This window comes from Paramisgurnus dabryanus, chromosome 1 (genome assembly GCF_030506205.2).
Source record: "Paramisgurnus dabryanus chromosome 1, PD_genome_1.1, whole genome shotgun sequence".
Lineage (NCBI taxonomy): Eukaryota > Metazoa > Chordata > Actinopteri > Cypriniformes > Cobitidae > Paramisgurnus > Paramisgurnus dabryanus.
Genome location: NC_133337.1, coordinates 9,870,358 through 9,895,840, shown reverse-complemented (window position 1 = coordinate 9,895,840; position 25,483 = coordinate 9,870,358). Strand labels below are relative to the sequence as shown.

At 36.6% G+C, this 25,483-nt stretch overlaps 1 protein-coding gene across 2 annotated transcripts; it reads left to right on the top strand.

The window, feature by feature from the left end:
* Window positions 1-4,601: 4,601 nt before the first annotated feature.
* On the top strand, window positions 4,602-24,338 carry LOC135746963 (scavenger receptor cysteine-rich domain-containing protein DMBT1-like). 2 transcript variants are annotated; one of them, XM_065265608.1, is made up of 7 exons: window positions 4,602-4,645; window positions 5,394-5,432; window positions 10,911-11,243; window positions 11,354-11,662; window positions 13,957-14,265; window positions 23,603-23,961; window positions 24,126-24,338. In XM_065265608.1, exons 2-7 carry the CDS (start codon window positions 5,399-5,401, stop codon window positions 24,129-24,131), a joined length of 1,350 nt encoding a protein of 449 aa, XP_065121680.1. In that variant the 5' UTR covers window positions 4,602-4,645; window positions 5,394-5,398; the 3' UTR covers window positions 24,132-24,338. The 2 variants fall into 2 exon arrangements, with proteins under 2 accessions (XP_065121680.1, XP_065121681.1); XM_065265609.1 differs by lacking the exon at window positions 5,394-5,432 and having other exon boundaries at window positions 4,612-4,645.
* Window positions 24,339-25,483: the final 1,145 nt, after the last annotated feature.

Here is a 25,483-nt window from a genome sequence, read left to right as displayed (position 1 = left end):
AACTCCTCAACAAAGTGTACGGCCATATGATTTCCGCGATGCGGAAAACACGGACAGAATGGCGAAATGCATACAAATGGAATTAACTGCACAACGCGGAATGTCATGAAGTTGGCAGGTTTTGGATTCAGTCATTTTAAAAACCCATTATAACTCATTAACCGGCAAATGAAAGGACAGAAATGCGCGAAAACATTTCCCTTTTGTGTAATGTTGGACTTAAAGAAAGGTGTGTATATACGTCCGTTTCTCGTCATGCATCGCAAACAATGACAAGCGCCTCATCAGACTATAAGCAGCTTTCATTAAAGCCCGGAACACAGCAGACGAAAGAGGTACAGTATACTTTCTTGCACGTGCACCTCCGCACCGCTTTGAAAGTATATTTACAGGCACGAGGGTTCATGAAGCGCGCACACAGAGAGCAGTCAGCACACGCGTGATCACTAAACTTAAGTTTTCTCTCTTGTCTAAGTGAACATAAACAGCTGGATGTTTATCAGTACATTAAAGCTGAGCAGTTTTAAAGCTGTCTTGTGTCTTAAAGTGACAGACAGTAACCTGGTGCTTTCTGTGTCAGAAATGTTTATTACACACCAAAAATTTAAATCACTCCTTACTCTTAACTGAACAATCTTCTGCAGCTCCACATTTAAAATCCTACAGTGAGGACTGTGCAGTGTTTTATTTGTATTTTTTGCTTATGTTAAATCATAGATTCTAATAACTAATATATTTATATTTACATTTATTACAGATGCCTGAAAAGTAAAACAAGATGAGTATAGTCTTATGATTAAAAGAAAAAACTAAACATTTGCTTGTCAGAAGCATTGTTGTAGTGACAGCCAAAATACATTGGCCTATATGTTATTTTAAATAAAACTTTCAATACATTTTTGTTAAATTGTATTTTAATGTTCTTAGATTAAAAAAAAAAGTTTGTCTGCAGAAGAGCAAAGTCCTGCAGACAACTTGGTACAATGTTTAAGAGGTTTTAAATAAACAGTAGCACAGCATCTTTCTTTGGTGGTATTAAAAACACCACAACAAACCTGGATGTAGCTCTTTTATTATATACTAATGAATCGCACTTTAAATCGCGAATCGCAATTTTGATCAGAAAAATCACAATTAGATTTTTTCTCCGAATCGTGCAGCCCTACTTCCGAGCTTAGAACGACATAATGGTGAATCATTATTAATTACATTATTTTCATTTTTGGGCAAACTATCCTTATTTAGTAGTCACGCTGTTCCCTTTGGGGGCGGAGGCGAAAACACAAGCCGCTTATACAGTATGTAAATATACACAAAGACAATGACGCCCCCAGCTGCACTCTAGAATCTCCTATTTTAACCGCAAAATGTACACTTTTAAATATACATAAACTGCTATTTCAAACATGGAGAGGCTTCTTCGTGATCTCAACGAACAGATTCTGCAATAAAACGAAAAGCACAAATTTTGAAAAAAAAAAAAAATCCTCAAAACTTGTGCTGCCGACTTGTGTCACTGGTTTCCGTGACGGGTCACATATTTTCAGGCAGGATGATATGGTATATGTTTATCTTTCTTCCTCTAAGTAAAAATGCCAATATTTAAAGCTAATATAAAATAACAGTTTTGGTAAAAAAAAAATATTGAAAGTTATTGAAAGACTTTTCTATCTCTTTAAAATACAAATGTGAAAATAGTGCAACACGTGATAAATTGGACTGGAGAATGGCACTGACTTTTGTTCTGGATGGATGGAGGTTCTCTATAATGATCTTTGCGGAGGAGTGTGTGATAATGACTGGGATCCAAATGCTGCAGTGGTGTGTAGAGAAGTTGAATGTGGAGATGCTCGAGAGGTGAAGACTAAGGCATGTTTTGGAGAAAGTTCATTGAAAATGTGTAAACTGCGATGGAACAGTGTCTACACTAAAGAGCTGTAGATCAAATGTATGGGGACCAGGGGTGGAGTGAGACTCATTTTCAGCCCTGGCGATTTATTTCTTAGACCAGCCACCTTAACAGCCCTCCATATTAAAATAATATAATTAAATCCTCAGTAGCCTATATAAGTCTGTAATAGTTCTGCAGTCTTGCAATTAATTGTATTTTTCAAATATATAATTTTTAATTCAGTGCAAATACTGTACAGTAGGGACGAGCAAGGGGCAAAAGTACAAATTTTCAGAAAAACTTTTAGTGTGTTCTATCAGTACCAGGTGGGACGAAATAAACACATGGGTTAATGTTTTTGGTAAATATACATCACTAAAACCTTGTTAATATGTAACTGCAAACATATTTTGTCATTTATCTTTGCAAAAAAAAAACATTTTCATTTAAAATTTCAGTTTTATCAAATGTTTTTAAAAGCAACCTGACAATACAAACTTGAATTGTTAATAAATAAAATATATTATTTAACCGTTTGAACACTATGGGGCATTTGAACACTATATGCACTGGCATATCTTAAAATACATCAGTGCTCTTTGTTTTGCCTCAAAATGCACACCAGTGATGTTTTTGGTAAGGCATGTTTGTTAAAACTAGTTATATTTCCTAATTAAACTTAGGCCTAGTCCTTAAAATGGTCCTTAAACTAATCCCTGGTTTAAGCTAATCCCTGTACGGGAAACCGACCCTATGAAATTTAAATTAAATTACAATAACATAAATTTTCAACATAATGTGAATTAGCAGCGGGACAAAAGTAACAGGTGTTACTTTAATCGGGACAGGAACTTCTGACATTTAAACCCGATTTACTTTTATTTAGAAAAACTCTGAAAACATGAAACGAGAAACACAATGCATATTATCTTACTTTTTTTTTGTACCTAGATCATTTATATTGCCAAATAACTTAAGGTAGGCCTACTGTGTGTCAAAAAAGAACAAATATATAAAATGGACTTTCAGAATTTTGTTTTATCATATTCATATGAAACTTAGCCTAATTTTTTTCCAATAAACTGATGAGTTTTGCATCAAATAGATTTTTGTTAATCTTGCAATAGACAATGAATAATGACTATTCATAGACAATTCATTGTTACATCTATGACTTCGATTTTTAAAAAGTTACGATTTAGGTCCTTTTTTCATTTAGAGGCCTTTCAAGTCTCGCTCAAGTTTATTTTAAATCTAGATCCAAGCACTAAGAAATATAGACGCATCTGAAACAAAACTTTGCATCCTGCATTAAAACCTCAAATTACATGAGTGGAGCTGGATAAGTGCTATAGCAGCCTAGGGATGGCAACCTTCAACCCAGTGGCATGACAACACCGGCCCTCGTGGCCAAAAAACAGACTGGCCCACCGGGAATTCTCCCGGCCCTATGTGACCAATACAGGTCTGGTGGGGAGTACAGAACTGTGGGCAGATGGGGTCATCTATCAAGGTAAAGTCTTTTTGGAGGTGGTACTGTAGCACAATTCAGAAATACTGTGTGTCAAACTGCTACATCCTTAACTCAATGTACTGTCTTTTTGAACAGGCCTTTATATCAAATGCATCACAAGCAATACAATACTGACAGGACCTGATGAAGAGTCCGTAACAGAGTAACCTAAAGGTGCAATGTGGGACTTTTATCTCCTGGCAGAAATACAATGTAATATGCATAACAATATTATTAATGGTGTCTAAAAAATTATATCGGTATAGAAACAATGTAAATTCATCTGACTACACTGTCAGAGAAAATATTAGACACTAATATGCAGTATTTGGTAACATTATTTACCTAAAATGAAATCTGTAGGTTCAAAGCTGTACTTTTTGAAAGGGTTCAACACTGATAGAAATGTGGGACATTTACCTATATGCGATGTGTGGGACAAAGGTTCAAAATGTTGTGCAGGACAATGCAAAGCAGAACAGGCGGTCACCCTATGGCAATTTCCTGGGATCAACGCTCTGTGCGAAAGGAAATTCTGAAATTGTATACCACATTTGGGATAAAATGTTTTACTAGCAGCTTAGATACGTTTATTTTTTTAACAATTATTTAACAATTAAAGTATTTTATTACATTTATTTGTTTTAAAATGCAAGCATGAACAGCATCCAAAGAAACATCAATAAAGAAAAAGTGGTTTGACCAACAGCAACAAGCTATTTCTGACCACACTACAAAGCAAGCTCTCATGCATATAGGTTTGTTGTTTGTCCCTTAGTGAGCTCACTGTCGTGCCCTTGTAAACAAATTCGGCATACATAATTCAAATTAGTGGCTAGTAAAAGGCTGTGTGCATACTTTCTATGAGAATTGTTACTTGATATTTTGGCACAGCAGATTTGCATAATTAAGTTTTGTTTACCAAATATGAACTCACCAACTTTTACATAGCCTAACTGTCACAAAACACATCTTAATTTTTTATGTTTATTAACATTGATCTTTTGATGTCCTCTGGTGAATAATCTGCTATTCCATAAAAAACAATAAGTGCATGCTCACCAAAGTGTGGTTATCGCACTTATATTTAACTTCATAAATGGGAAAATGGGATAATGATATTCAGCTATAGTGGTTATGGGTGTGGTCATATTACATTATATAACTGACACATGTCCACAAAACTGTAAAACAAGACTTCATCAGATAAAGAAAGAGCTTATAGAGACTCATCAGTACAGGTATTACCCTACCAACATCAATATAATAATTTAGCTGATTGTTGAACTTGTAATTTCTGTTGTTGTTTTTTATGAGTAGCATTATCATTATCTAGATAAGATGTAGTGAATTTGTTTGTATATATAGTGATATGATATATGCTCATACAGTATATCTTAAAAGAGTTATTGTAAAGACAAACCATTTCTTAGACATTCCACACTGATGTTAACTATAATTCATGTTTTTGATGACTGTTAAATATATTTTGATGTACTTGATCATACAGCAAACACACCTTTGCATCTCACAATCTAAAAGTTAGATTTTTTTGAGTGAACATTTTCTACCCATTGTATCAATCCACAAAAAAGATTTGAATGTTCTGTTCAATGAGTAAAAATGTGAAAAAAAATATGTTTTTAGTAAATATAGCACAGAATAATTATCGTTGCAATTTATGGAATGTTACAATTTACCTTAATACAATATTTTCATATGCAGACATTTATGTTTGACATTCATATTTAATATTTACAATCACTGTAGGCGAAATGCAAACTTGGAATATGTAAGGGGTTGCATTACACACATCATCTTTACTCAGCACTTTAAGTCTACACTTTAAAACTACATTAAATACTTGATACACTAGGTTGACATACTTCTCATGTTAATTGTTAAATAAGACAAAACTGTGAATGTTTAGTGTGAGGATCAAATTCAATTGTGGAGTAATATGTTATATTATATATAATATATTTCCAGCCAGTATGCTGCAGTTCCTGTTTCTCTTTCTGCTTCTGGGTAAGAGTATCTACACTGTCAGTGGTACAAAAGGGACAAAAGCTGTCACTAGCATGGTATATTTTTAAAAAGGTCCTAATATGTACAGTTTAGGAACAGATATATGTACCTATGAGGTACTAGTATACATTTGAGGTACTATATGAACTGTAGGCCTATATATATGCGAAAATCCAAGAGGGGGGCAGGTCCCCCCTAAAATTATCATTAAATATCAAATGTACTATAAATTATATAAAGACATATACTTTAAATAATTGTCTAAGTATTAAAACTATACCAATGCAATCAGGGCAGAAATAATGTGTTTTAAGTTAAAGCTCACGTAACACACGCTGTTTCTGCATTTCTGATATTAATCTGGAGTACCTATGGAGTAGTATGACATCCTTTTTCCGCCTATTTCCAACATAAGACAGAAGTCTTACTTACCACGTGTAACTCGTCATGAAAATCCACCGCATCAAACACACACGCAAAACTCCGCTGCTAATCCGGATAATAAACTATATCCATTGTTTCCATAAGGCTGGATGTCTTCTCCTTACATCCAAAAACACACTTCTTGTTGTGCCATTGTTGACTTTTGAAATTAAACAAAGCTGAGTGGCGTGATAAGCTGTTAGCAAGCTCTAGCGTCTCCCGCTGACTGACGGCTGGGTGGGGTTTTCCGGGGGAAGTTTTCAGGCGGAAGCCCATATAAAGAAGTGATACGTATCGAAAACCCCTGAAACGTCAGTTAGAACCGTAATCGAAAAAAATTAGCCGAAACTTGTACGAACCCTGGCGAAGTGCATTCGGCACAGAAATACTCTGAAACACGCCCAACTGCATTTTTGACACTTTGCCTACGTTTAGCATGAGGAAACAACTCTATAACTGTGTTAATAAGTCAGAATGCTTGAAATACCATTAAACCCCCCCTTTAATGCCTTCCAGAAAATGTTCTTCTTTAAATGTATAAACATACTAGGCCTGACTACTTCAGACTTTGTACTTCCGCTAAATTTCATTACGCAACTGTAATCAGTCTGAGATACCTCCCATTCTAACCGTTTTCCTCCAGCATCGAGACGCCCGTCCAAACAACGAACAGAGGGCAGGCTGAGAGCGGTGACGTAGACGCTAAGCGCCGATTGTAAGGTTGTAGTTTGTAGTGGACATGGAGGCACAGAAAGCTATTTGCTCTGTTGTGGAGAACAGGCACTTGCCAACTTAAGCCGAACAAGAACAGTGTTTGTTAAACATTTTGAATGGAGATTATGTTGTTGCCCTACTCCCGACAGGTTTTGGGAAAAGTTTAATTTATCAACTATTACCGATCGTCAGCGAGAAACAGTGTGCAGCACTGCTTGACGTGCACAACGATCGAGAAATCATGGAAGGGAATTTCATTGTTCACAGTACATGGTGGAGGACGCGTGGGCAAACATTCTTTGGTGACATTCCTGATTAACCAGAAATTAAGGTAGGAAGATTTAATTTACATATGGTTATGGATGTCTGGTGGAAGAGTTTGAGCGGAGAGAGGGGCGTTCCTCCACTTAGGATAGTGTTCAACTAGCTCTGACCCGATTTACTTTACATAATCTGCAAAAGTCGTTCACAGCCATTTTAACTCCGGTATTTTGCTCAATGGGTTTGTTTTCGCATCATACGTGTGTTTTACAGCAGATTTCGATGCGGCTGAGCCGGCGCATTACGCACATCATATTCAAATGTTATGTGATTGGCTTACGTTTAGACCAATGATTTGAAACTTCAGACAAGCCCCTCCCACGATAAGGAAAACAATTGTCTATTATGCCCAGCCAGACTCTGTCTATGAAGCGAAGCAAAATAGCAGAGGATGATATTACCAGGCTATAAACATACTATATATCAAATATAAAAGAACACACCCCCTGCTTTCAAACAAAAAAAGTTGTTTCATCCTACCTTTTTTGTTCTTTTTTTAATCACTTCTTAAATATGGGTAGGTTTCTTCAAAAAAAAAAAAATCAGCAACAAGCTAAGATAATTGCATTTTTGTGAAAGACTTTTGATTGAGATCTGATTCATAGCAAAGTTCTTACTGTTAGCCGTAAGGGGATACTTCCAGGTTTATAAGTTGGGTAAGAGGGCCACCTGGTGGATAATAGCGGAAGTACACATTTCCGGAAAAACATGTCATTGGCAGGGAAGCATTTTCTCTTAAAGGAGACATATCATGCTAAATCCACTTTCTTGGCTCTTAAATGCATTTTGTTGTATATTTGTAGCGTTTATAAGTACATAAAAGTTGAAATTAGTCTCTTCAGGTGCTTTGTTGATATCTTTACTGTATATTCTGTTTTGGTCATATTTTTCAACCGGTTCTGATTTTTCTATTATCTGTTACGTTTTTTGAACAATTACGTCACAGTATTTGCAGCGGAACTGCTAAATAAGGACATCGACTTCCAGCCCAACACTACGAGCAATCTGCCATTTTATATTTCTCGCTGCGATATTGTAGTCCAAGCTCAAGGATGCAGAAGTTACGAGAGCGTAAGAAATGTACTCACATCTGTGGGTAAAGTCATTTTTGTTTGCCCGAGGCACTTTAAGGATAACTACTTCACCAATCTCCGCCAGTATAAAGAAGGAATTGCCGATAGACTTCGTCTGATTGAGGGGTCAATTACTTCTTTCTTTGGAGACGACGAGCAGAGCACTTCGGTAAGCAGTTTATAACTTAAAGTAAAAAAGTAAAGTACACGGTGGTCATGCTTTAGCAGTGCTGTTTCTCACTCCGAAGGCTGCAGCCTGCGGAGATCGCTTTTGGGCATCAAGCCTGGTTTAAGTTAACTGAGCATTACATTTGCAAGTTATGCATATTACAACAACTTACGATTAACTAAGAATAATAGTAAACTTTATAATTGTTAATATTCTGAAATAAGACCGTCTTGATGACGTATGCAGCCTAGATATGCGACCACCGGAGGCTGCAGCCTCACACCATTGCGATACCTCTATATGAAGACGTTGTTCTGCAGGTTCGTCGTCTTCATTTTCATCTCGCTCCATTTCCGACTCTGGCGCGAACATATAAGGCTGGATGGACAAGTCTTCCGTTGTTGACATTTTGTGAATAACGAGTAAATAAAAAGTTTCTGTGCAGCTAGATAATTGTATCTCTGCTATAAAACTACAAAAATGGCCGAACGGGGTGGAGTTTAACCGAGTGTCACCTCTGCAACCTGGAGAGGGGGCAGGGTATGACGTGCATTTAAAAAGACAGTACCAAAACGAGTTGCTCTCAGATGCACATCAGAAAAGGGGTAGAAAGGGGGCCTGTGGGGCTATAATAATGAGGAATTCAGACCCAAGCATTGCAGTTTCGCTTTACATAGACCCCAAATAGATGATTTATATGTAAAAAGGACAGATTTAAAAGCATGATATGTCTGCTTTAATTGACGAGATATCTTGTCAATGGCGGGGAAAGATTTAAGAAACATTATGAGTCCCCGTTCCTTTACCTGACAGTGGTTTCGACTATACCTAGCTAACAGTCATTGCATTTAATTACCCCTCAAATTATATTTTAAAGTTGCCTAATATTGTCTGGCATTGGCTCATTGGTCATCTGGCAATCACCTCATAGAGATGCTGTGTATTGACCTTAAGAGAGTGATTCACACCAGACATCCTACAAATGTGTCTGAGTTGAAACGGCTTTGTAAAGGAGAATGGGTAAATATTCAGTCTGAATGATGTGCAGGTCTGATTTTGATCTACTAAAAGCGCTATATATATATATATATATATATATAGAGAGAGAGAGAGAGAGAGAGAGAGAGAGAGAGAGAGAGAGAGAGAGAGAGAGATTGCAATAATAATATATACACTGTAAAAATATGCAACATGTTATGTTGCTTTAACTTTGTAAACAACAGATGTTTATAGCATATAAAGTATGAATGTGTGTATAATGTGGATAGAATTAGAATGAAAGAAGTTATATCAAGTAATGAAATGACTAGGGCTAAGTTTGTGTTTATACGATTTTTATAAATCTTATTAAAACTAAAAAAATTTGTTCGATTTTTATGTTTTCTTTGAGAAAGAGATTTTGTGAGTACATTTCATTTGACTTTAGCACTGACTTACCTGCGCACATTGCTTCTTGTGAAAAATAAAACATGTCTTCATGATGTTCTGATGCAGAGATATAGGTCTTGCTAAACAGTTGCTGGGGAATTCTCTTTGGTTGCAATGAAATGTCTTAGCAGCAGCCAATGATGATGCTCCAAAGGGCTGCTGGATGAATTATATAAACCAAACCCCATGTATCCATGACATTCATTATAAGATATAACTGTTTGGGATTTGGGTGGTAGGGTGCAAATAAGGGAGTAAAATGAGCCTGCCCCGTCTCTATGACACTGTGCTGCAAAGAAATCCATCTGGTGGCTGGTTCACAAAAAATTCCACAGTAAAATGAAGCAAACGATCACTCAATGTTTTACCCAAGTAAGCTGGAACTTCTTTTAAAATAAACTTCAACAATGCATTCCTAATATCAGATTCCGAGGGAGCTTATGCAGCAACTGTGTTCTTCCACAACCAGGCACTGCACAATATTTTGAAATCTTTAACGTGTGCATGTTTCTTGTTTGGACGCGTTAGTTGTGTTACATCTCTACTATGTCAAGTGTGAATCAATAGGCGGATCTACAGAATTAGTTATTGATATTCTTCTGTGGAGAATGTGTTTAACCTATCAATTGGGACCTGGTGTTTCCTGGGCTTGGTGACAATAACAGTTGATATTTCAGACATTTTCAGTTCTGAAACCTACAGGATGTTTGTTTAAGCATGATGAACTCTTATTTAACAAAAACTCAAGTTTAAATTTCTTATTTTACTGCATCTTTAAGTCTATATGAGATTTTTCTATTCATTTTTTTGCCTACCCGGGTGAACATTGTGTACCTGATTACTTAGAAAAGTTATTGCACACCTCTTCTCAATAAGTCGGTTGATGTGGCCAATCATTCATGGGTCTACGACAAACTGTGCAGGACAAGTTATGCACTGAAGGTTTGTCCAGAAAAAGATGAATAAAAAGCAGAAGAATAAGTATGATGAACTATAATAGTGATGCTTTACATTCACAACCACCACTAATTAGGATCAAATTGTATTGGTGGCGTGATTGTAAACAACTTCAAAACATTCCAGTAAATGAATTCCTTTTAAATAAGAATATTAGGTTGTTATCTGAGTATACATATCCTTACAGTACAAGTACAATTTTGGCTGTATTATTTGTGTCCCATTTAAAAAAGTACTTTTTTAAATACTTTTTGAAAATATGCTACCCCAGTGACAGCTTTTATACCTTTTTTCTAAGAATGTACATCACAGACGGATCCAAAAAATACAATTTTTTTAGAATTTTATTTAAGGAGTTACGGGAAGATTTTTCTCTCTCTTTAAAATGCACAGACAGAACAACTGTCACTATTGGAGGTAATATCAAGTTGGTGAACGGCAAAGACGCTTGTTCAGGACGAGTGGAAGTTCTCTATAATGGAACATGGGGAACAGTGTGTGATGATTACTGGGATATATCAGATGCTGCAGTGGTGTGTAGAGAACTGGGCTGTGGAAATGCGATAGAGGTAAAGACTGATGCATATTTTGGACAAGGTTCAGGACAAATATGGATGGATAATGTAACTTGTTATGGCACGGAGTCCTCACTGATGGACTGTGAAAGTGCAGGATGGGGCGTACATGACTGTGTACATACGGAAGACACTGGAGTCATTTGCCATGGTACAAGTAAACTACATTAATAAAAAAAATTATACTAAACAGAACCACAAGAGAAGAACACAAAATATAACAATTTCTAATAACTGATTCTATTCTGTTTGTAACATTAGCCTATGTCAGGTTGGTAAACGGCAGTAACTCTTGTTCTGGACGAGTGGAGGTTCTTTATAATGGAACATGGGGAACAGTGTGTTCAGATTACTGGGATCTACTAGACGCTGCAGTGGTGTGTAAAGAGCTGGGCTGTATAGATGCTGTAGAGGAAAAGAGTTTAGCATATTTTGGACAAGGTGCAGGACAAATATGGATGGATGACGTAAAGTGTGTTGGCACTGAGTCATCACTGACAAACTGTGAAAGACAGCCATGGGGATCACACAACTGTGAACATTATAAAGATGCTGGAGTCATCTGCCAGTGTGAGTCAAAAATACATACACAAAATTTAAATGTTTTTGCAATGTACTTTTCTCTCTTTAGGAATGCTAATGCGTTTAACTCTCCTGTTATGTCAAAATTTCTAGCACCACTCCAAATTAACCCCAAATAGTTTAATATATGCTAAATAACTTTACATTTAAAATTAAATTGTACTGTTGTTTATTTAATATAATAATTTCTATGAAAATTTATATTTTGAAGCACATACATTTAGTGTATATTTAGTAAAAAATAATAGTAATAAAAAATATATATCATTTATTTTATTTTAGAACAGTTTTATCAGTTTTTCACATATTAATAGCAAAAGACACTCCTTAGATCTGTTTGAAAAAAGTTGACAACTTATAAATTCAAGTTGAAATTGTTTAATGTTTTTTGTTTTCAGAGATGTAAAAGTAGCTTTGGGGTCACATAATAGGAGGATTAATAGGATAGTTCGGCAAATATGAAAATTACCCCAAGATTTACTCAACCCTCAAACCATCCGACATACATATGTACATCATCTTCCGTATTGTATGCAACGTACACAAATTTTTTTTTGGATGTACTTAAAAAAATTGCCTCGACTGGTTCCACGCAATTTGTTTAAGTAATCTCAACAAACGACAATTTAGTTAAATAATTAAATAATAAAGTTAAATAAAGTCAAATTATTTTTTGTTAAATATTTTTTTTCATTTTGCAAAAGAAATTCAAGTAAGCCTTAACAAACCTTAGTAGTGTCAACAAACAAAAATAAAGTTAATTGTACACTTTTTTAATAAAAATGAACTCCACAACACTGAATCAATCAATCAATCAATCAATCAAAGTGCAGCTGCTCAATACAACTAATCATATAGTAGACCTTTTACAGCGTATCAAAGCTTTTTTACAGCTTGAGGGTGAGTAAATCATTTGGTATGTTTTTATTTTCTGTGAACTATCCCTTTAATTACACAAAACACAGTAAGTACTGCATGGAAAGTAAGCAGGTGATTATTTTTCAAACAGGCAAGGACATCAAGACAGTGATAAAGTAGATGTGATTCTATATTTTTACACAGCAACATTGAGTATGTTTACATGCACAAAATAAGCGGATAACTATCAAAAATCTGCTTTTTATGAAATACTGTTTCAATCGTTTACATGCAAATCAATAAACCGGCTATGCAGACAACTGCGTTTACATGGGTCCTGAAGATTTGTCAGGTTTCTCGCAGGCAGTGACATCATCGCCTATAGTAAATAAGATTAGTCGATCAAAAAGCCGACGGCATATCTGTCTTAAGCTATATTGGTTTATTTCTTTCTCTCCAGAACCTGTAAATATAACATCAGTTTTAATTTCCACAGTTTCTCTGCCAACTGCTTTAGTAGAGCAGAGACTTTTATGCGCTCATGGACAAAACCGTGACAAACCCGGTTAAGGTGTTTACATGCCACGCAAAATCGGGGTAATGATCAAAAAACTACCTGTGCCCATTGGTTTTTGCTTACGCTGTTTATGGGCATTCCCCGATTAAACATGACCCCACGTGTTATCCATTTATTAAGCATAATGGGCGTAAGACTGTGCATGTAAACACACTCAATGACTTTTATACCTTTTTGTCATCCTAATACACTCTATAGAAACTTTACATTTATTAATTTATTGTAGTGCACATCTTCCTGCTGTTATCACAAATTAATATATGATGCTCTGGAATACTTGATTTTGATTGAATAGTGGCAACATTCTGAGGTTTGCTATTCCCAAATATTTAATTAACAAATGTTTACGTAATTCAAACCTGGCATGGGGCAGGTGATAGGCCTATATCACACATTAGTAGCAGTCAAGATGACTCGCACACGGATTGGTGTTGGGTGTTTTAATTGTTGTTATTAGAGGTTGACAGACCTCAGAATGTTACGACTGACCAATCGTAATTAATAATTGCATTCCTATTGTTATCACTTAATAAATACTGTAAATATGAGAAGCTCAGAAGCCAAAGCCGCTATTCTGTATGCCAGCTCCATCAAAAATGATATGTTGGTATTAACCGAATGCTCTTTGCACATATTATACGTTTATCAAATACTTTTGCTTCAAATCTGCTTAATCCTGCCTCAAGGCATTCGGAAAGATCGTTTTCTTGGCAGAATTTGTTAAGAGTCTGATAAAAAGATGCACTTAGCTGGTTTTGCATCTGAGCTCTTCCTTTATAGTAAGTCAAACATAATACGTTTGTCTGAGCTTTGTATATGTTTCTGTCTTTTAATGGGTTGTTATCAGGGTATTTACGGTTGGTAAATGGGACTGACTCCTGTTTTGGAAGAGTGGAGATTTATCATAATGGAACATGGGGAACAGTGTGTGATGATCGCTGGGATTCATCAGATGCTACAGTGGTGTGTAGAGAACTGGGCTGTGGATATGCTAGAGAGGCAAAGACTGATGCATATTTCGGAGAAGGTTCAGGACAAATATGGTTGGATGAAGTAAGCTGCGATGGAACCGAGTCTACTATAAAAAGCTGTAAATCAAATAAATGGGGGAAACATAATTGTGTACACCGTGAAGATGCTGGAGCCATCTGTCAATGTGAGAAAAAAACATTCACACAAATAATCTTCAGTTCATATTAAATTAATTCATGTTTAGCATTAAAAATGCAAAACCATGTTTTAAGTTTCTACATGGATAAATAAATAAACATTATGGGGCGGTTTTCACAGACAGGGTTTAGATTAATCCAGGACTAGGCCATAGTTATTTTCAGTGCCGGTCTTTTCTATACGCAAATTACGCAATTTGCATAGGGCCGCGCACCACTAGGGGGCCCCCTTGATCTCAGAATTATTTAAAACAATTATATCAAATAAAAATTATTATTATGTTTAATGAAAACAAGACACCATAATTTAAATAATTTGCAAACTTCCGAATTTATGCAGGTTTTTAAAAATACTTAATGATTTCCTAAATCAGTGATATGTACTCGGACAACATGCAGGCAGTTTGTCAATCCGAAGGCTGCAGCCTTCAGAGGTCACATTTGTAGGCTGCATATGCGTCATAAAAACGTATTTCAGAATATTAACAATTATAATGTTGACTATTATTCTTAGTTAATGGTTAATTGTTATAGTATGCTTATGACTTGCAAATGAAATGCTTATTTAAATTAAATAAATCAGGCTTGATGACGTATGCAGCGTGCATATGCGACATCCGGAGGTTGCAGCCTTCAAATTTAGAAACGGCTGCGTGCATGACGCAGAAGAATGATGTGGTAACGATGCGCATATTATATGCCCACTATTGCTTTAAAACGAAGCTGTCCGTCTGGGGCTGAATAAAGGGGAAAAAACGTGAAGCAAGGGAACAAGATAAAGGATTTGCTCGAGCAGATTACATAAAAAGTCAATGCAAAGACGCATCCACACGCGTCCTAGCATGGGGCGATGCAAATGACGCGAATTGGGCGACGCAATTGCCGCGAAAACACGCGCTTTTCCCTTTGAACTTCAAGAACGCGCTCTCGCGCAGGATAATTTGACATGAGAGAGAGAGAGAGAGAGAGAGGGAATTTGAATTTTAACAAACTTTTATTACAATTAATTTTCACAATATTTTTACACTACAATGTGCATAAATATTAAGAACAAAACCATCTCACAATAAATGTGCAAAAACCAAATCACCTTCAGAAACAGAGCACAAAGCCTCATTATAACACCAAATACCTTCGAAAGTGATAAGGTCATCCATAAGCTTGTAGTATGCAAAATCAATCAATATTTTTGCTTTCACCATGTTTGAAAACATTGCAACCACATTCTGGCTCAAATTTTGTTCAACTTTCTTTTTCCTACTTATGTACACAGCCAATTTTGCCTGGCCTAGAACAAAATTCAACAACTGGCATACAAATCTTTTCCTCATCACATATTTAAAACCCAAAATAAAATACACCGTAGTAAAAGTTTCATTGCACCTTCATTGCACATTTCCTAAAAACAGAAATAAAAACTCCAATCTTGCACACTTTACAAATGCATGAAAAACGGTTTCTCTCTCAGTGCAAAAAGGACATACAGCATCAATTTCAGGATTTAAAATAGAGATAAAAGCATTAACTGCAACAGCACCATGGAGGATTCTCCACTGTTAATCCCCTATCTTTTTCGTCAACGGTGGCTTATAAAGTGCTCTCCATTCAGGTTTTATATTCACATTCAGTTTTAAAAAATCATGCCATGGAGTATCAACTTTCTTATCTAACATTCTTTTGTTAAAAATGACAGCACAATACTTGTATAAAATTTTCCCAGAGCAAGAAAAGAAATCTTCACACAGGTCATCAACAGTCTTTAAAAACACTCCAGAGACCTCTTCCAGGCTCACTGAAAGAAACAGAGAAGGAAACGTGTCTTTAGGCTCCGATTCACTAGCCTGACTACGTCAGACTTTGTACTTCCGCTAAATTTCATTACGCTTCTGTACTCAGTCTGAGATACCTCCCATTCAAACCGTTTTCCTCAGGTCTCAAAACAACCGGCGAATCAATGAACAGAGGGCGGGCTGAGAGCCGTGACGTAGACGCTAAGCGCCGAATGTACGGTTGTAGTTTGTAGTGGACATGGAGGCACAGAAAGCTATTTGCTCTGTTGTGGAGAACCGGCACTTGCCAACTTAATCCCGAACAAGAAAAGTGTTTGTTAAACATTTTGAATGGAGATTATGTTGTTGCCCTACTCCCGACAGGTTTTGGGAAAAGTTTAATTTATCAACTATTATCGATCGTCAGCGAGAAACTGTGTGCAGCACAGCTTGACGTGCACAACAATCGAGATATCATGGAAGGAAATTTCATTGTTCACAGTTAATGGTGGAGGACGCGTGGGCAAACATTCTTTGGTGACGTTCCTGATTAACCAGAAAAAAGGTAGGAAGATTTAATTTACATATGGTTATGGCCGTCTGGTGGAAGAGTTTGAGAGGAGAGAGGGGCGTTCCTCCACTTAGACGTGAGTGGAAAGACACCGTAAGGATAGTGTTCAACTAGCTCTGGCCCGATTTACTTTACATAATCTGCAGAAGTCGTTCATAGCCATGTTAACTTCGGTATTTCGCTCGATGGGTTTGTTTTCACATCATGCGTGTGTTTTACAGCAGAAATTTGATGCGGCTGAGCTGGCGCATAACGCACATCATATCCAAACGTTATGTGATTGGCTTACGTTTAGACCAATGATTTTAAACTTCAGACAAGCCCCTCCCATGAGAAGGAAAACGATTGTCAATTATGCCCAGCCAGACTCTGTCTATGAAGCGAAGCAAAATAGCAGAGGATGGTTCTACCAGGCTACCGATTCACAGAGTCCATCACGATACTCAGACAACAAAGTTCTTTCCGTTGCACTAAGAATCGTCTGCCATTTCACCAATAACTGTGCAACTAGACGGGTTGACCGAATTCCCAGATGCTCAGCCGTTGCTTCTCCATTCATAAAATCAAGTCCTGATTTTTCCAGTAATTGTCCCAAAGTGGTAATTTTACTGTTACAAGTGTTTTGTTAAGGCCTGGATAAAGTCCACTTGCAGACAAATCCAGGCGTGCTCCACGGACTAAAGGCTCTTCTAACAGCCAATAAAGTGACTCAGAGTTCTCTGCTTTTTTAAAAACAAACAGACTCCACACCTTAAAAAGGTTCTTATAAAACACTGGTAGAGACCAGAAGTGTTCAATTTCATTGGATCAAGTAAAAAAAGAGTTTTGTCTAACCCCAACTTCTCAAGATTTTGTAAAATCACATAAGCAACAGAACACCATTTGAATTCGACTGAACCAGTAAGAAGTTTCTGTATGAATTGCAACCGAAAAGTTGCTACTCTGCTTTGTAAGTGTACCAAGCCTTGCCCACCCTCATCTTTAGGCAAGAATAACACACTTTGTGGGACCCAGTGCAATTTATCCCAGAAAAAATCTACTAAAATAGCCTGGATTTTTGCTAACAATTGTAATGGAGGATCAATACAAGCAACCCTGTGCCATAGTGAGGAAGCAACTAAATTATTTATGATTAAAATACGTCCTCTGTATGACATTTTTGGAATTAACCATCTCCATTTATCCAAACGGCCTTTCACTTTTTCAATGAGTCCTTCCCAATTCTTTTGCACTGTTAAATCATCACCAACATATACTCCCAAGTATTTAAAACCTGATTTTCCCCACCCTAACCCTGTAGGCAGACCTGGTTTCCCACCTGTCCACTTACCTAATAATAAAGTTTCACTCTTGCTCCAGTTAACCCGGGCAGAAGATAACTCTTTAAAAGTTTTAAGCAAACCTAACAAAACCTGAATATCACTTTGCCTACTAATCATAATTATGACATCGTCGGCATAAGCCGACAATACAAAATTTTTGACACAGTTTGGCAAACATAAACCATAAAGTTTGACCCGTATTTGCTGTAAAAGAGGCTCTATCGCTAACGAATAGAGCATGCCAGACAAAGAGCACCCCTGCCTTACACCTCTTTGAGCTTTAAAAGGAGCACATAAGCCACCGTTCACTTTCAGAATGCTCTCCACGCCACTATAAAGAACTTTAATACAGTTTATAAAATTTTTACAAAACCCAAATGCCTCTAAAACCCTCCACAAATAGCAATGCTCAACACGGTCGAAAGCCTTCTCCTGATCCAATGAGATTAGTCCACAATCTATATTCAGCATCTTGGAGACCTCTACAATATCACGAACCAATGAAATATTGTCAAATATAGACCTACCAGGAACACAGTAGGTCTGGTCAGGATGGATGACACCATCCAGCGCTCCTGCTAGCCTGTTGGCCAGGGTTTTTGAGAGCAATTTGTAGTCACTACAAAGTAAAGACAGGGGGCGCCAGCACTTTATGTCCGTAAGGTCTCCTTTCTTAGGCAGGAGTGTTAGAACTGCTCTACGGCAGCTCAGAGGCAGCTGGCCTTCAGCCAAGCTTTCATTCAGCACCTCCAGCAGGTCCACTTTCAGTTCTGCCCAGAACGACTTATAGAAGTCTACTGGCAGGCCGTCAATACCCGGCGCCTTTCCAGACGCCATACCTTGGAGAGCCTTGTACAGTTAGCTTAAACTCAAATCACCAGCAATCTCAGCATTGACTTCCTCAGAGACCTGGGGTAAGTCATTGAAAAATTCACTGTCACTCCTGAATTCTGCCCCAAGTTCATTTTTATACAGCTTTTCGTAAAACACAAATGCTCTATTACGAATATCAGCAGGGTCTGTCAATAATCCTCCAGACTCAGCGCGCAGAGCATGGATGGCTCTGCTCTGCCCGTTCTTTTTCTCCAAGTTGAAAAGAACCTGGATGGAGCATCCATCTGATCCACACTCTGGAACCTCGACCTGACCAGAGCCCCCTGTGTTCTAAAACCCAGCAGATCAGCCAACTGTGTCTTCTTTTTTGATAAAGAATCAAAATAAATCTGGCCACCAGTCGACTCAACTAAATCTTGAAGTTTTAAAATATCGGTCTCCAAGATGTTCATATTCAACAAAGTCTCTCTAGTGACGTTTTGAGTATACTGCAAACAAAATTGTCTTATTTGGGCTTTCCCAAAATCCCACCACTGTCTTAATGACTTAAAGGATCCCTTTGTAGCCCTAAACTCATCCCAAAACAGTTTAAACATATCTTTAAAATACCTGTCACTTAACAAAATAGTGTTGAGCTGCCAGTATGCACTTTTTTGCTTTATGGAGTTTAAAAATACAGAACATTGCACCATACTGTGATCAGAGAAACAAAGTGGAATAATAAAACATTTTCTTATAATGTTACAATGATGCTTAAAAACATAAAACCGATCCAGTCTTGCCAGTGAAATCATACTGTCACGAACATGAGTCCAAGTATATTGTTTCTGTGTTTCATGAAACTGTCTCCAAACATCACAGAGCTCATGCGTTTTGACAAGCTGGGTTAAGCGGTTACGAGATGGCAAATGAGGTTCAATATGATTCCTGTCTATGTCTGACATAGTACAGTTAAAATCACCACCCAAAAATAAATATTCTTCTTCACAGCATTTTTGCAACACAGAACACAACGTATTTAAAAACAACAACCTTTCTATTGGTTCAGTAGGAGTATACACACAAACAAAAACAAAATTTTCAAAAGTGGCTCTTACTTTTAAGAGTCTACCTTTAACTACCTCGTCAACCTGATAAGAGGTCGGATTAAAACTCTTAGAAAAAAGAATAGCCACCCCACCACTAAGAGAGGTGTTATGGCTCAATACAGAAACCCCATTCCACTCTTGAGCCCAATCAGTGGCATTCCTCAAGTCGCTATGCGTTTCTTGCAACATAGCAACATCTATTCTTTTTTGTTTAATCACCTCAAAAATATCAGCTCTTTTTCTAATTTCCCTTGCCCCATTGACGTTCAAAGTTGCAATGTTTACTTCACTCATGTTTGGAGAAAGGAAATAGATTAAGTAACTTATCAGTACTCCACACATCCACATCACATTACTAATCAGGTTATGATATTCTCTCCCCACCTTCATTGGCCTTGTCAGAAGTGAGTTTTGTCACTATCTTTTTTAATCGGTAAATCTCCCTATTTGTAAACAAACCTTCCGACATGAAAAGCCTGGTTTTATCCACAAACTGATTTGTGTCAGAAAAATAATTGCTTACACAGATCCCTCTTTTGTTTTTAGTTGCTTTTAAAAAAAAGTTTAATGTCATCCACTTCACAACCGCGGCTAAAGAAATCATTCTGAGAGAGACCGACACTCGAATCAGAAGACTCACCGTCACTATAAAGATCATCAATATCAGATTTCTTAGCTCTGATCGTTTGAGAATCGTCCGAATTTTTCCTTTTTGATGGAATTTTGAATTCAATCTGTTCTGCCTCCACTTCAATGCCATCACAAAGCGTGCCGGGCGCATTCAATGTTTCAGCGTTATCCAACGAGACCAGCATATTTTCCTCATCCGCATTTTTATGACAATTTACCTGGATTACCGCTGCCTCAACTGCGGGCGGGTTCTCCGCTGCTAGATCTCCCATTGCACCTGCCTCCGTCACAGACAGAGCCGCGTTTAACGCACCAGCTGTGACCGGCTCGCTACAGTTAACAGTGTCACCAGCTGGTGCCCTGTTTTCGCTATTCCTGCCAGGACAAGCACGGACTAAATGTCCCGCTAAACCACATTTGAAACATTTCATCCTGTCTGTAGTAACATAAATAACATAGTCGAACTCGTCAACTTTGAGATGCAGTGAGAGATCTAGATCCTCATCATCTTTTAAAATCATGTAAACGAATCGCCTAAACGAAACTACATGTTTCAAAAGAGGAGAGCCTCCTCCAATTGGTATCATCTTAATAGGCGATACCAATTTACCATAACGGGACAATATTCTCACTAACATTTCGTTACTTATAAAAGGCGGAATATTGGACAACAGCACCTTTTTAGATGGCATAGAAAGAGGCAGAACATGAGTGAAAAGATTATCAATGACTATTCCAGTCTCAACTAACTCGTTTGCCTTATCAACAGAGCTAAGAAAAATGACAGTAACACTGTTCATTCTAGAGCCGACATGATATGTTCATGCCCAATGACCTCTCCTACAGCTAGACAACAATCTTCAACGCTCACTGCCGACGCTATTTTAATACCATGCCGTCGCGTGAGATTATTTAGGATACCAGCTCGTGAGCCCGCCATGGCCACGCAAGGGAAAAGCCCCGCGCGACCCAAAACAAACTACACAATCCCCAAAAGAAAAGAAAAAGAAGGAAGAAGGAAAGAAAAAAGGAAAATAAACAAAATAAAAATAAACTCACTCAGAAAAATACTATCCACACTCACGACGCTCCAAACGCTCACGCTCACACTCACTCACACCGGAAACGGAAACGAGAGAGAGAGAGAGAGAGAGAGAGAGAGAGAGAGAGAGAGAGAGAGGTAAGAATGGTGCCCGCGTCGAGAAAACTTAATAGAAGACTTGAAATTTGTAAAGGATTAAAGTATATGTCACTCGTTTAATAACAGTATGTTAACTGGATAACACTGTATATAACTCATTGTATAGTTTAATAAAATAATGTATTTTGATTACACAAATCAAACGTAACTATATGATTGTTTTAGCTGCTGACCAGCATAGGGAATCTCTATGGCTAATTTATAAGACATGTTGCTGATACAGTACTGTGTGTTGTACCTTTTCTTGTTAATTGAGTCTTTATGGGCATCTTATGCCTAGAATTATTCAAGGAGGTTGATTCTTTTAACTTCCTTTAAAGTTTGATCAATTGTGCATAATGACACGTGCAACAAATGGATATAGGGTGTTAAACTCATAGATTTGCAATATTTAAAATCAGACACTCTTTTTAAAATATTTGGGGTCAACCTCTGGGACAGCTTTAAAGGGACACTTCACCCATTTGCATTAAGCTTTGTATAGTTAGAACCCCAGTCATGTTTTTGAATGGTCATGCATCATTTCCTCAGTTGCCGCTGAGACAGGAGAAATACAGATTTCAGTGTTGCACATCCTTCTTTCAATGATGTACAAATCATAATTTTGCATCATTGAAAGAAGGAAGTGCAATGTCTTTGTTGAGGGAGTGAGACTACAAACACCCCTTTTCTCTGTCAAATAGGCACCAAATTCTAACATTTCGACTACAAATATGACACACTTTCAATAAAGATTAATGTTTCTACGGGTGAAATGCTCCTTAAAAGCTGAAACTTATCAAATCCTATCAGAGGTCCAGAATGTCATTGAAACACACCAGTGGCTTTGCTGTCATCAGTATTAAACATGTTACCCCTCGAAGTACCCCTCCCCACAGATCCCTCCCCCCACATAACAAATCCCACTTTAACCCCTGTGTATTAACAGTATGTATTTATATTTAATTTTATTTGATTCATTACATTCATTTAGATTAGGTAAATTTTTTAGTGCTTCTCACAACACATTTTAAATCAAAACAACTTTACAGCAAATACATGTTTCATGTTATAATCAGCAAGTTTATCAGTCAGGGTTTCAAAGTAATGTGCATATGGGAATAATATACAGCTATAAGATAATACACTATGTGGTTAGTTAACAACTAACTAACAGCAACATTGACTGGGTTTTACCCAGATAACACAGGTACGTCTGTAAGATGTCTGGTAAAGATCTGGAATACATCTAGTGTGTAAAAACATCTTATAAAGGAAAAGAGCTGCTTTACATACATTCTAAATCAAAAACGTCTTGCAGACATCTTCAATATGTCTATATGACATCTTTTAGGAGACGTCTCACAGACGTATTGCAGATGAGAAAACAATCTAAATAAGACATCTTGGAGATGTAAACGCAGACATTAAATAGACGTCTCCAAGATGTATGTGTGCTATCAGGGTCTGAATGCACTGACAGAGGGCCCCTCACAAAGCTTTGCTTAGGGCCCCCCAGCATCTAGGACCGGCACTGGTTATATTATGATATTTAAGAGGTTTTACAAACATACCTTACAAAAACAATATTGGTGTGCATCTTAAACCATGGCACTGATATATGTTAAGATATTTCAGTGCAAGCTGCTTTTAAATTGAGACCGCTCAAACATGCATTTTAGTCTGGGACTAGGATAAGCCCTGTTTGGGAAATCTGCCAAATAACAAGTAAAACTTTTACAATAAATATATATTTTATCATGTATAAGTAAATTAAAACAATACAATAAAGTTGTGGTATAAAGTTCAGAACCAAGCTAAACATAATGGAAGGTATTTTATTTAAAAATAACATTTTATTATTGACAATATGTCAATGTCATCGTTGTTCAAATAATACAGTTTACTTGCTTCATGTCTATTCTATCAGATAACTTCACCTATATCAATGAATCAAAAAGCTGGATTGATGCACTGCGGTATTGCCAAACTCATCATCAGACTCTTGCGCACATATTAAATGCAACAGCACAGACGCACATCACACGGATGCTGCAGGGTATAGAAATTACCAAAGGAGTGTGGATAGGACTTGAAAGAAAAATGCAGATCAATCCATCCCCTTGGCTGTGGACCGATGGGTCTCTTGTAAACTATACTTTGTGGCATCCCACTTTTCCACTGAATCCAATGGGCAGGTTTTGTGGAAAACTGCTTAAGAATAAAACAAGTAACACATTTAAATGGGTGGATGATTGCTGCTTTCAGAGCCTTCCTTTCATCTGTCAGGTAAGCATTTACTTTTCATGTTTAATAATAAATAAATGCAGTTGTTTTTTACCAAATAATTTAATAAGATGCCTAATAAAGGATTCATTCATCAAAGCCTTACAGCATTTGTGTTTTGTAGAGCTTGGGATAAAAGACCTTGTTTTTTTTTCATGTTTTATCAGGGATGAAACACTTGGTGGCGCTACGTCCTACTTTTGGAGTCTTTGACTGACAGATATTTAGGCTGTCATAACTATTTTTCATCTTTGTTTTTAAATTTGTTAAATGCTCTGATTGGTGGTATGTAACTCATGTGTTCTTGAATCTTGAAATCTTATGAAAATTGTTTATAGGCCTATCCTTTGTCAGCTTATATGAAATGCATGGCTAATAAACCATTACTATAAGTAAATGTTTGCTATTTTTATTTAACAGCATAATTCTATTCTATATTTTCTATTGATTTAATATAATATTGTAAAAGAATTCTGTGCAAAATATTTTAATACCATAATAACATGCCTAATAAACAATAACAAATAAATTATATTACAAAATGTTATAATTTATTTAATCATTTATTTTAATTTTTATTGTCATTTGATATCATTATTAATATTGTTGTTAATATTATAATCTTAAAATATATTATTATAACAAAACAATTATTAATAATAATTACTGTTTTTATTATTAGTAGTAGCATGGTAGTAGTAGTATGTTTCTTTTTATAATAATAATAATAATAATAATAATAATATATTATGTTTCTTTTTATAAAAAAAATGATTTCATTGCCTTCCCCATCCCCCCACACGAATCATCGATGGTTCCTCCCATTTCTGCCAGGTAGAAGAAGAAGCACCAAAGCTGGTTGACTATACACATAGCAATATCACTTCGGCGTATGGGTTAATATTTCTAACATTTTGCCGTATTAAAGATCGGGATTCAATGGCTGATATGTCGACAAGACCGGGATTTTACAGGCAAGATCTGAACAAGACACTCTGGGAGGTGCCTGAATGATGGTAACACTTTACAATATGGGTGCACTAATAAGCATGATGTCATGCTAAACTAATGCACAGATAATACTGAATTAATGTATTATTAATGATTATCTAAGGTATTCATTAGCTATTTATTAATGATTGCCTCATTAGCAACTAATAAAGAGTCTGTATGGTTAATATATTAGTTTATATATGATTTGTTATTAACCCGTTTAATCTCAAATTTTTTCTTGGAATTTGAATACATGCAATTTACTCCTTAGACCTCCCTAACACACAAACTTTATGCCTTCTTTGATTTTATGTTGGTTAAGTTTGTGAAATATTAGGTTTTATACTCGGTCACAAAAGTGACCGGTGGGAAACATCATAGCCGGACTTCATTGAAATTCAATTAGACATATTTACATTAGAAACGGTGTGTTATACTACCGGTCACAATTGTGACCATTAAAAAAAATCCTCAAAATATATCTGTAGGAGACCCCACCTACAAAATTGATAGTTCTATTTGCTAATTAAGA

Excerpts from the sequence above, each read along its gene's own strand:
- LOC135746963 (XM_065265608.1), top strand. The coding sequence starts at position 5,399 with ATGCTGCAGTTCCTGTTTCTCTTTCTGCTTCTGG. Across the intron at positions 5,433-10,910 it reads GTTTCTCTTTCTGCTTCTGG|ACAGAACAACTGTCACTATT; the intron begins GTAAGAGTATCT and ends TAAAATGCACAG. Across the intron at positions 11,244-11,353 it reads CACTGGAGTCATTTGCCATG|CCTATGTCAGGTTGGTAAAC; the intron begins GTACAAGTAAAC and ends TTGTAACATTAG.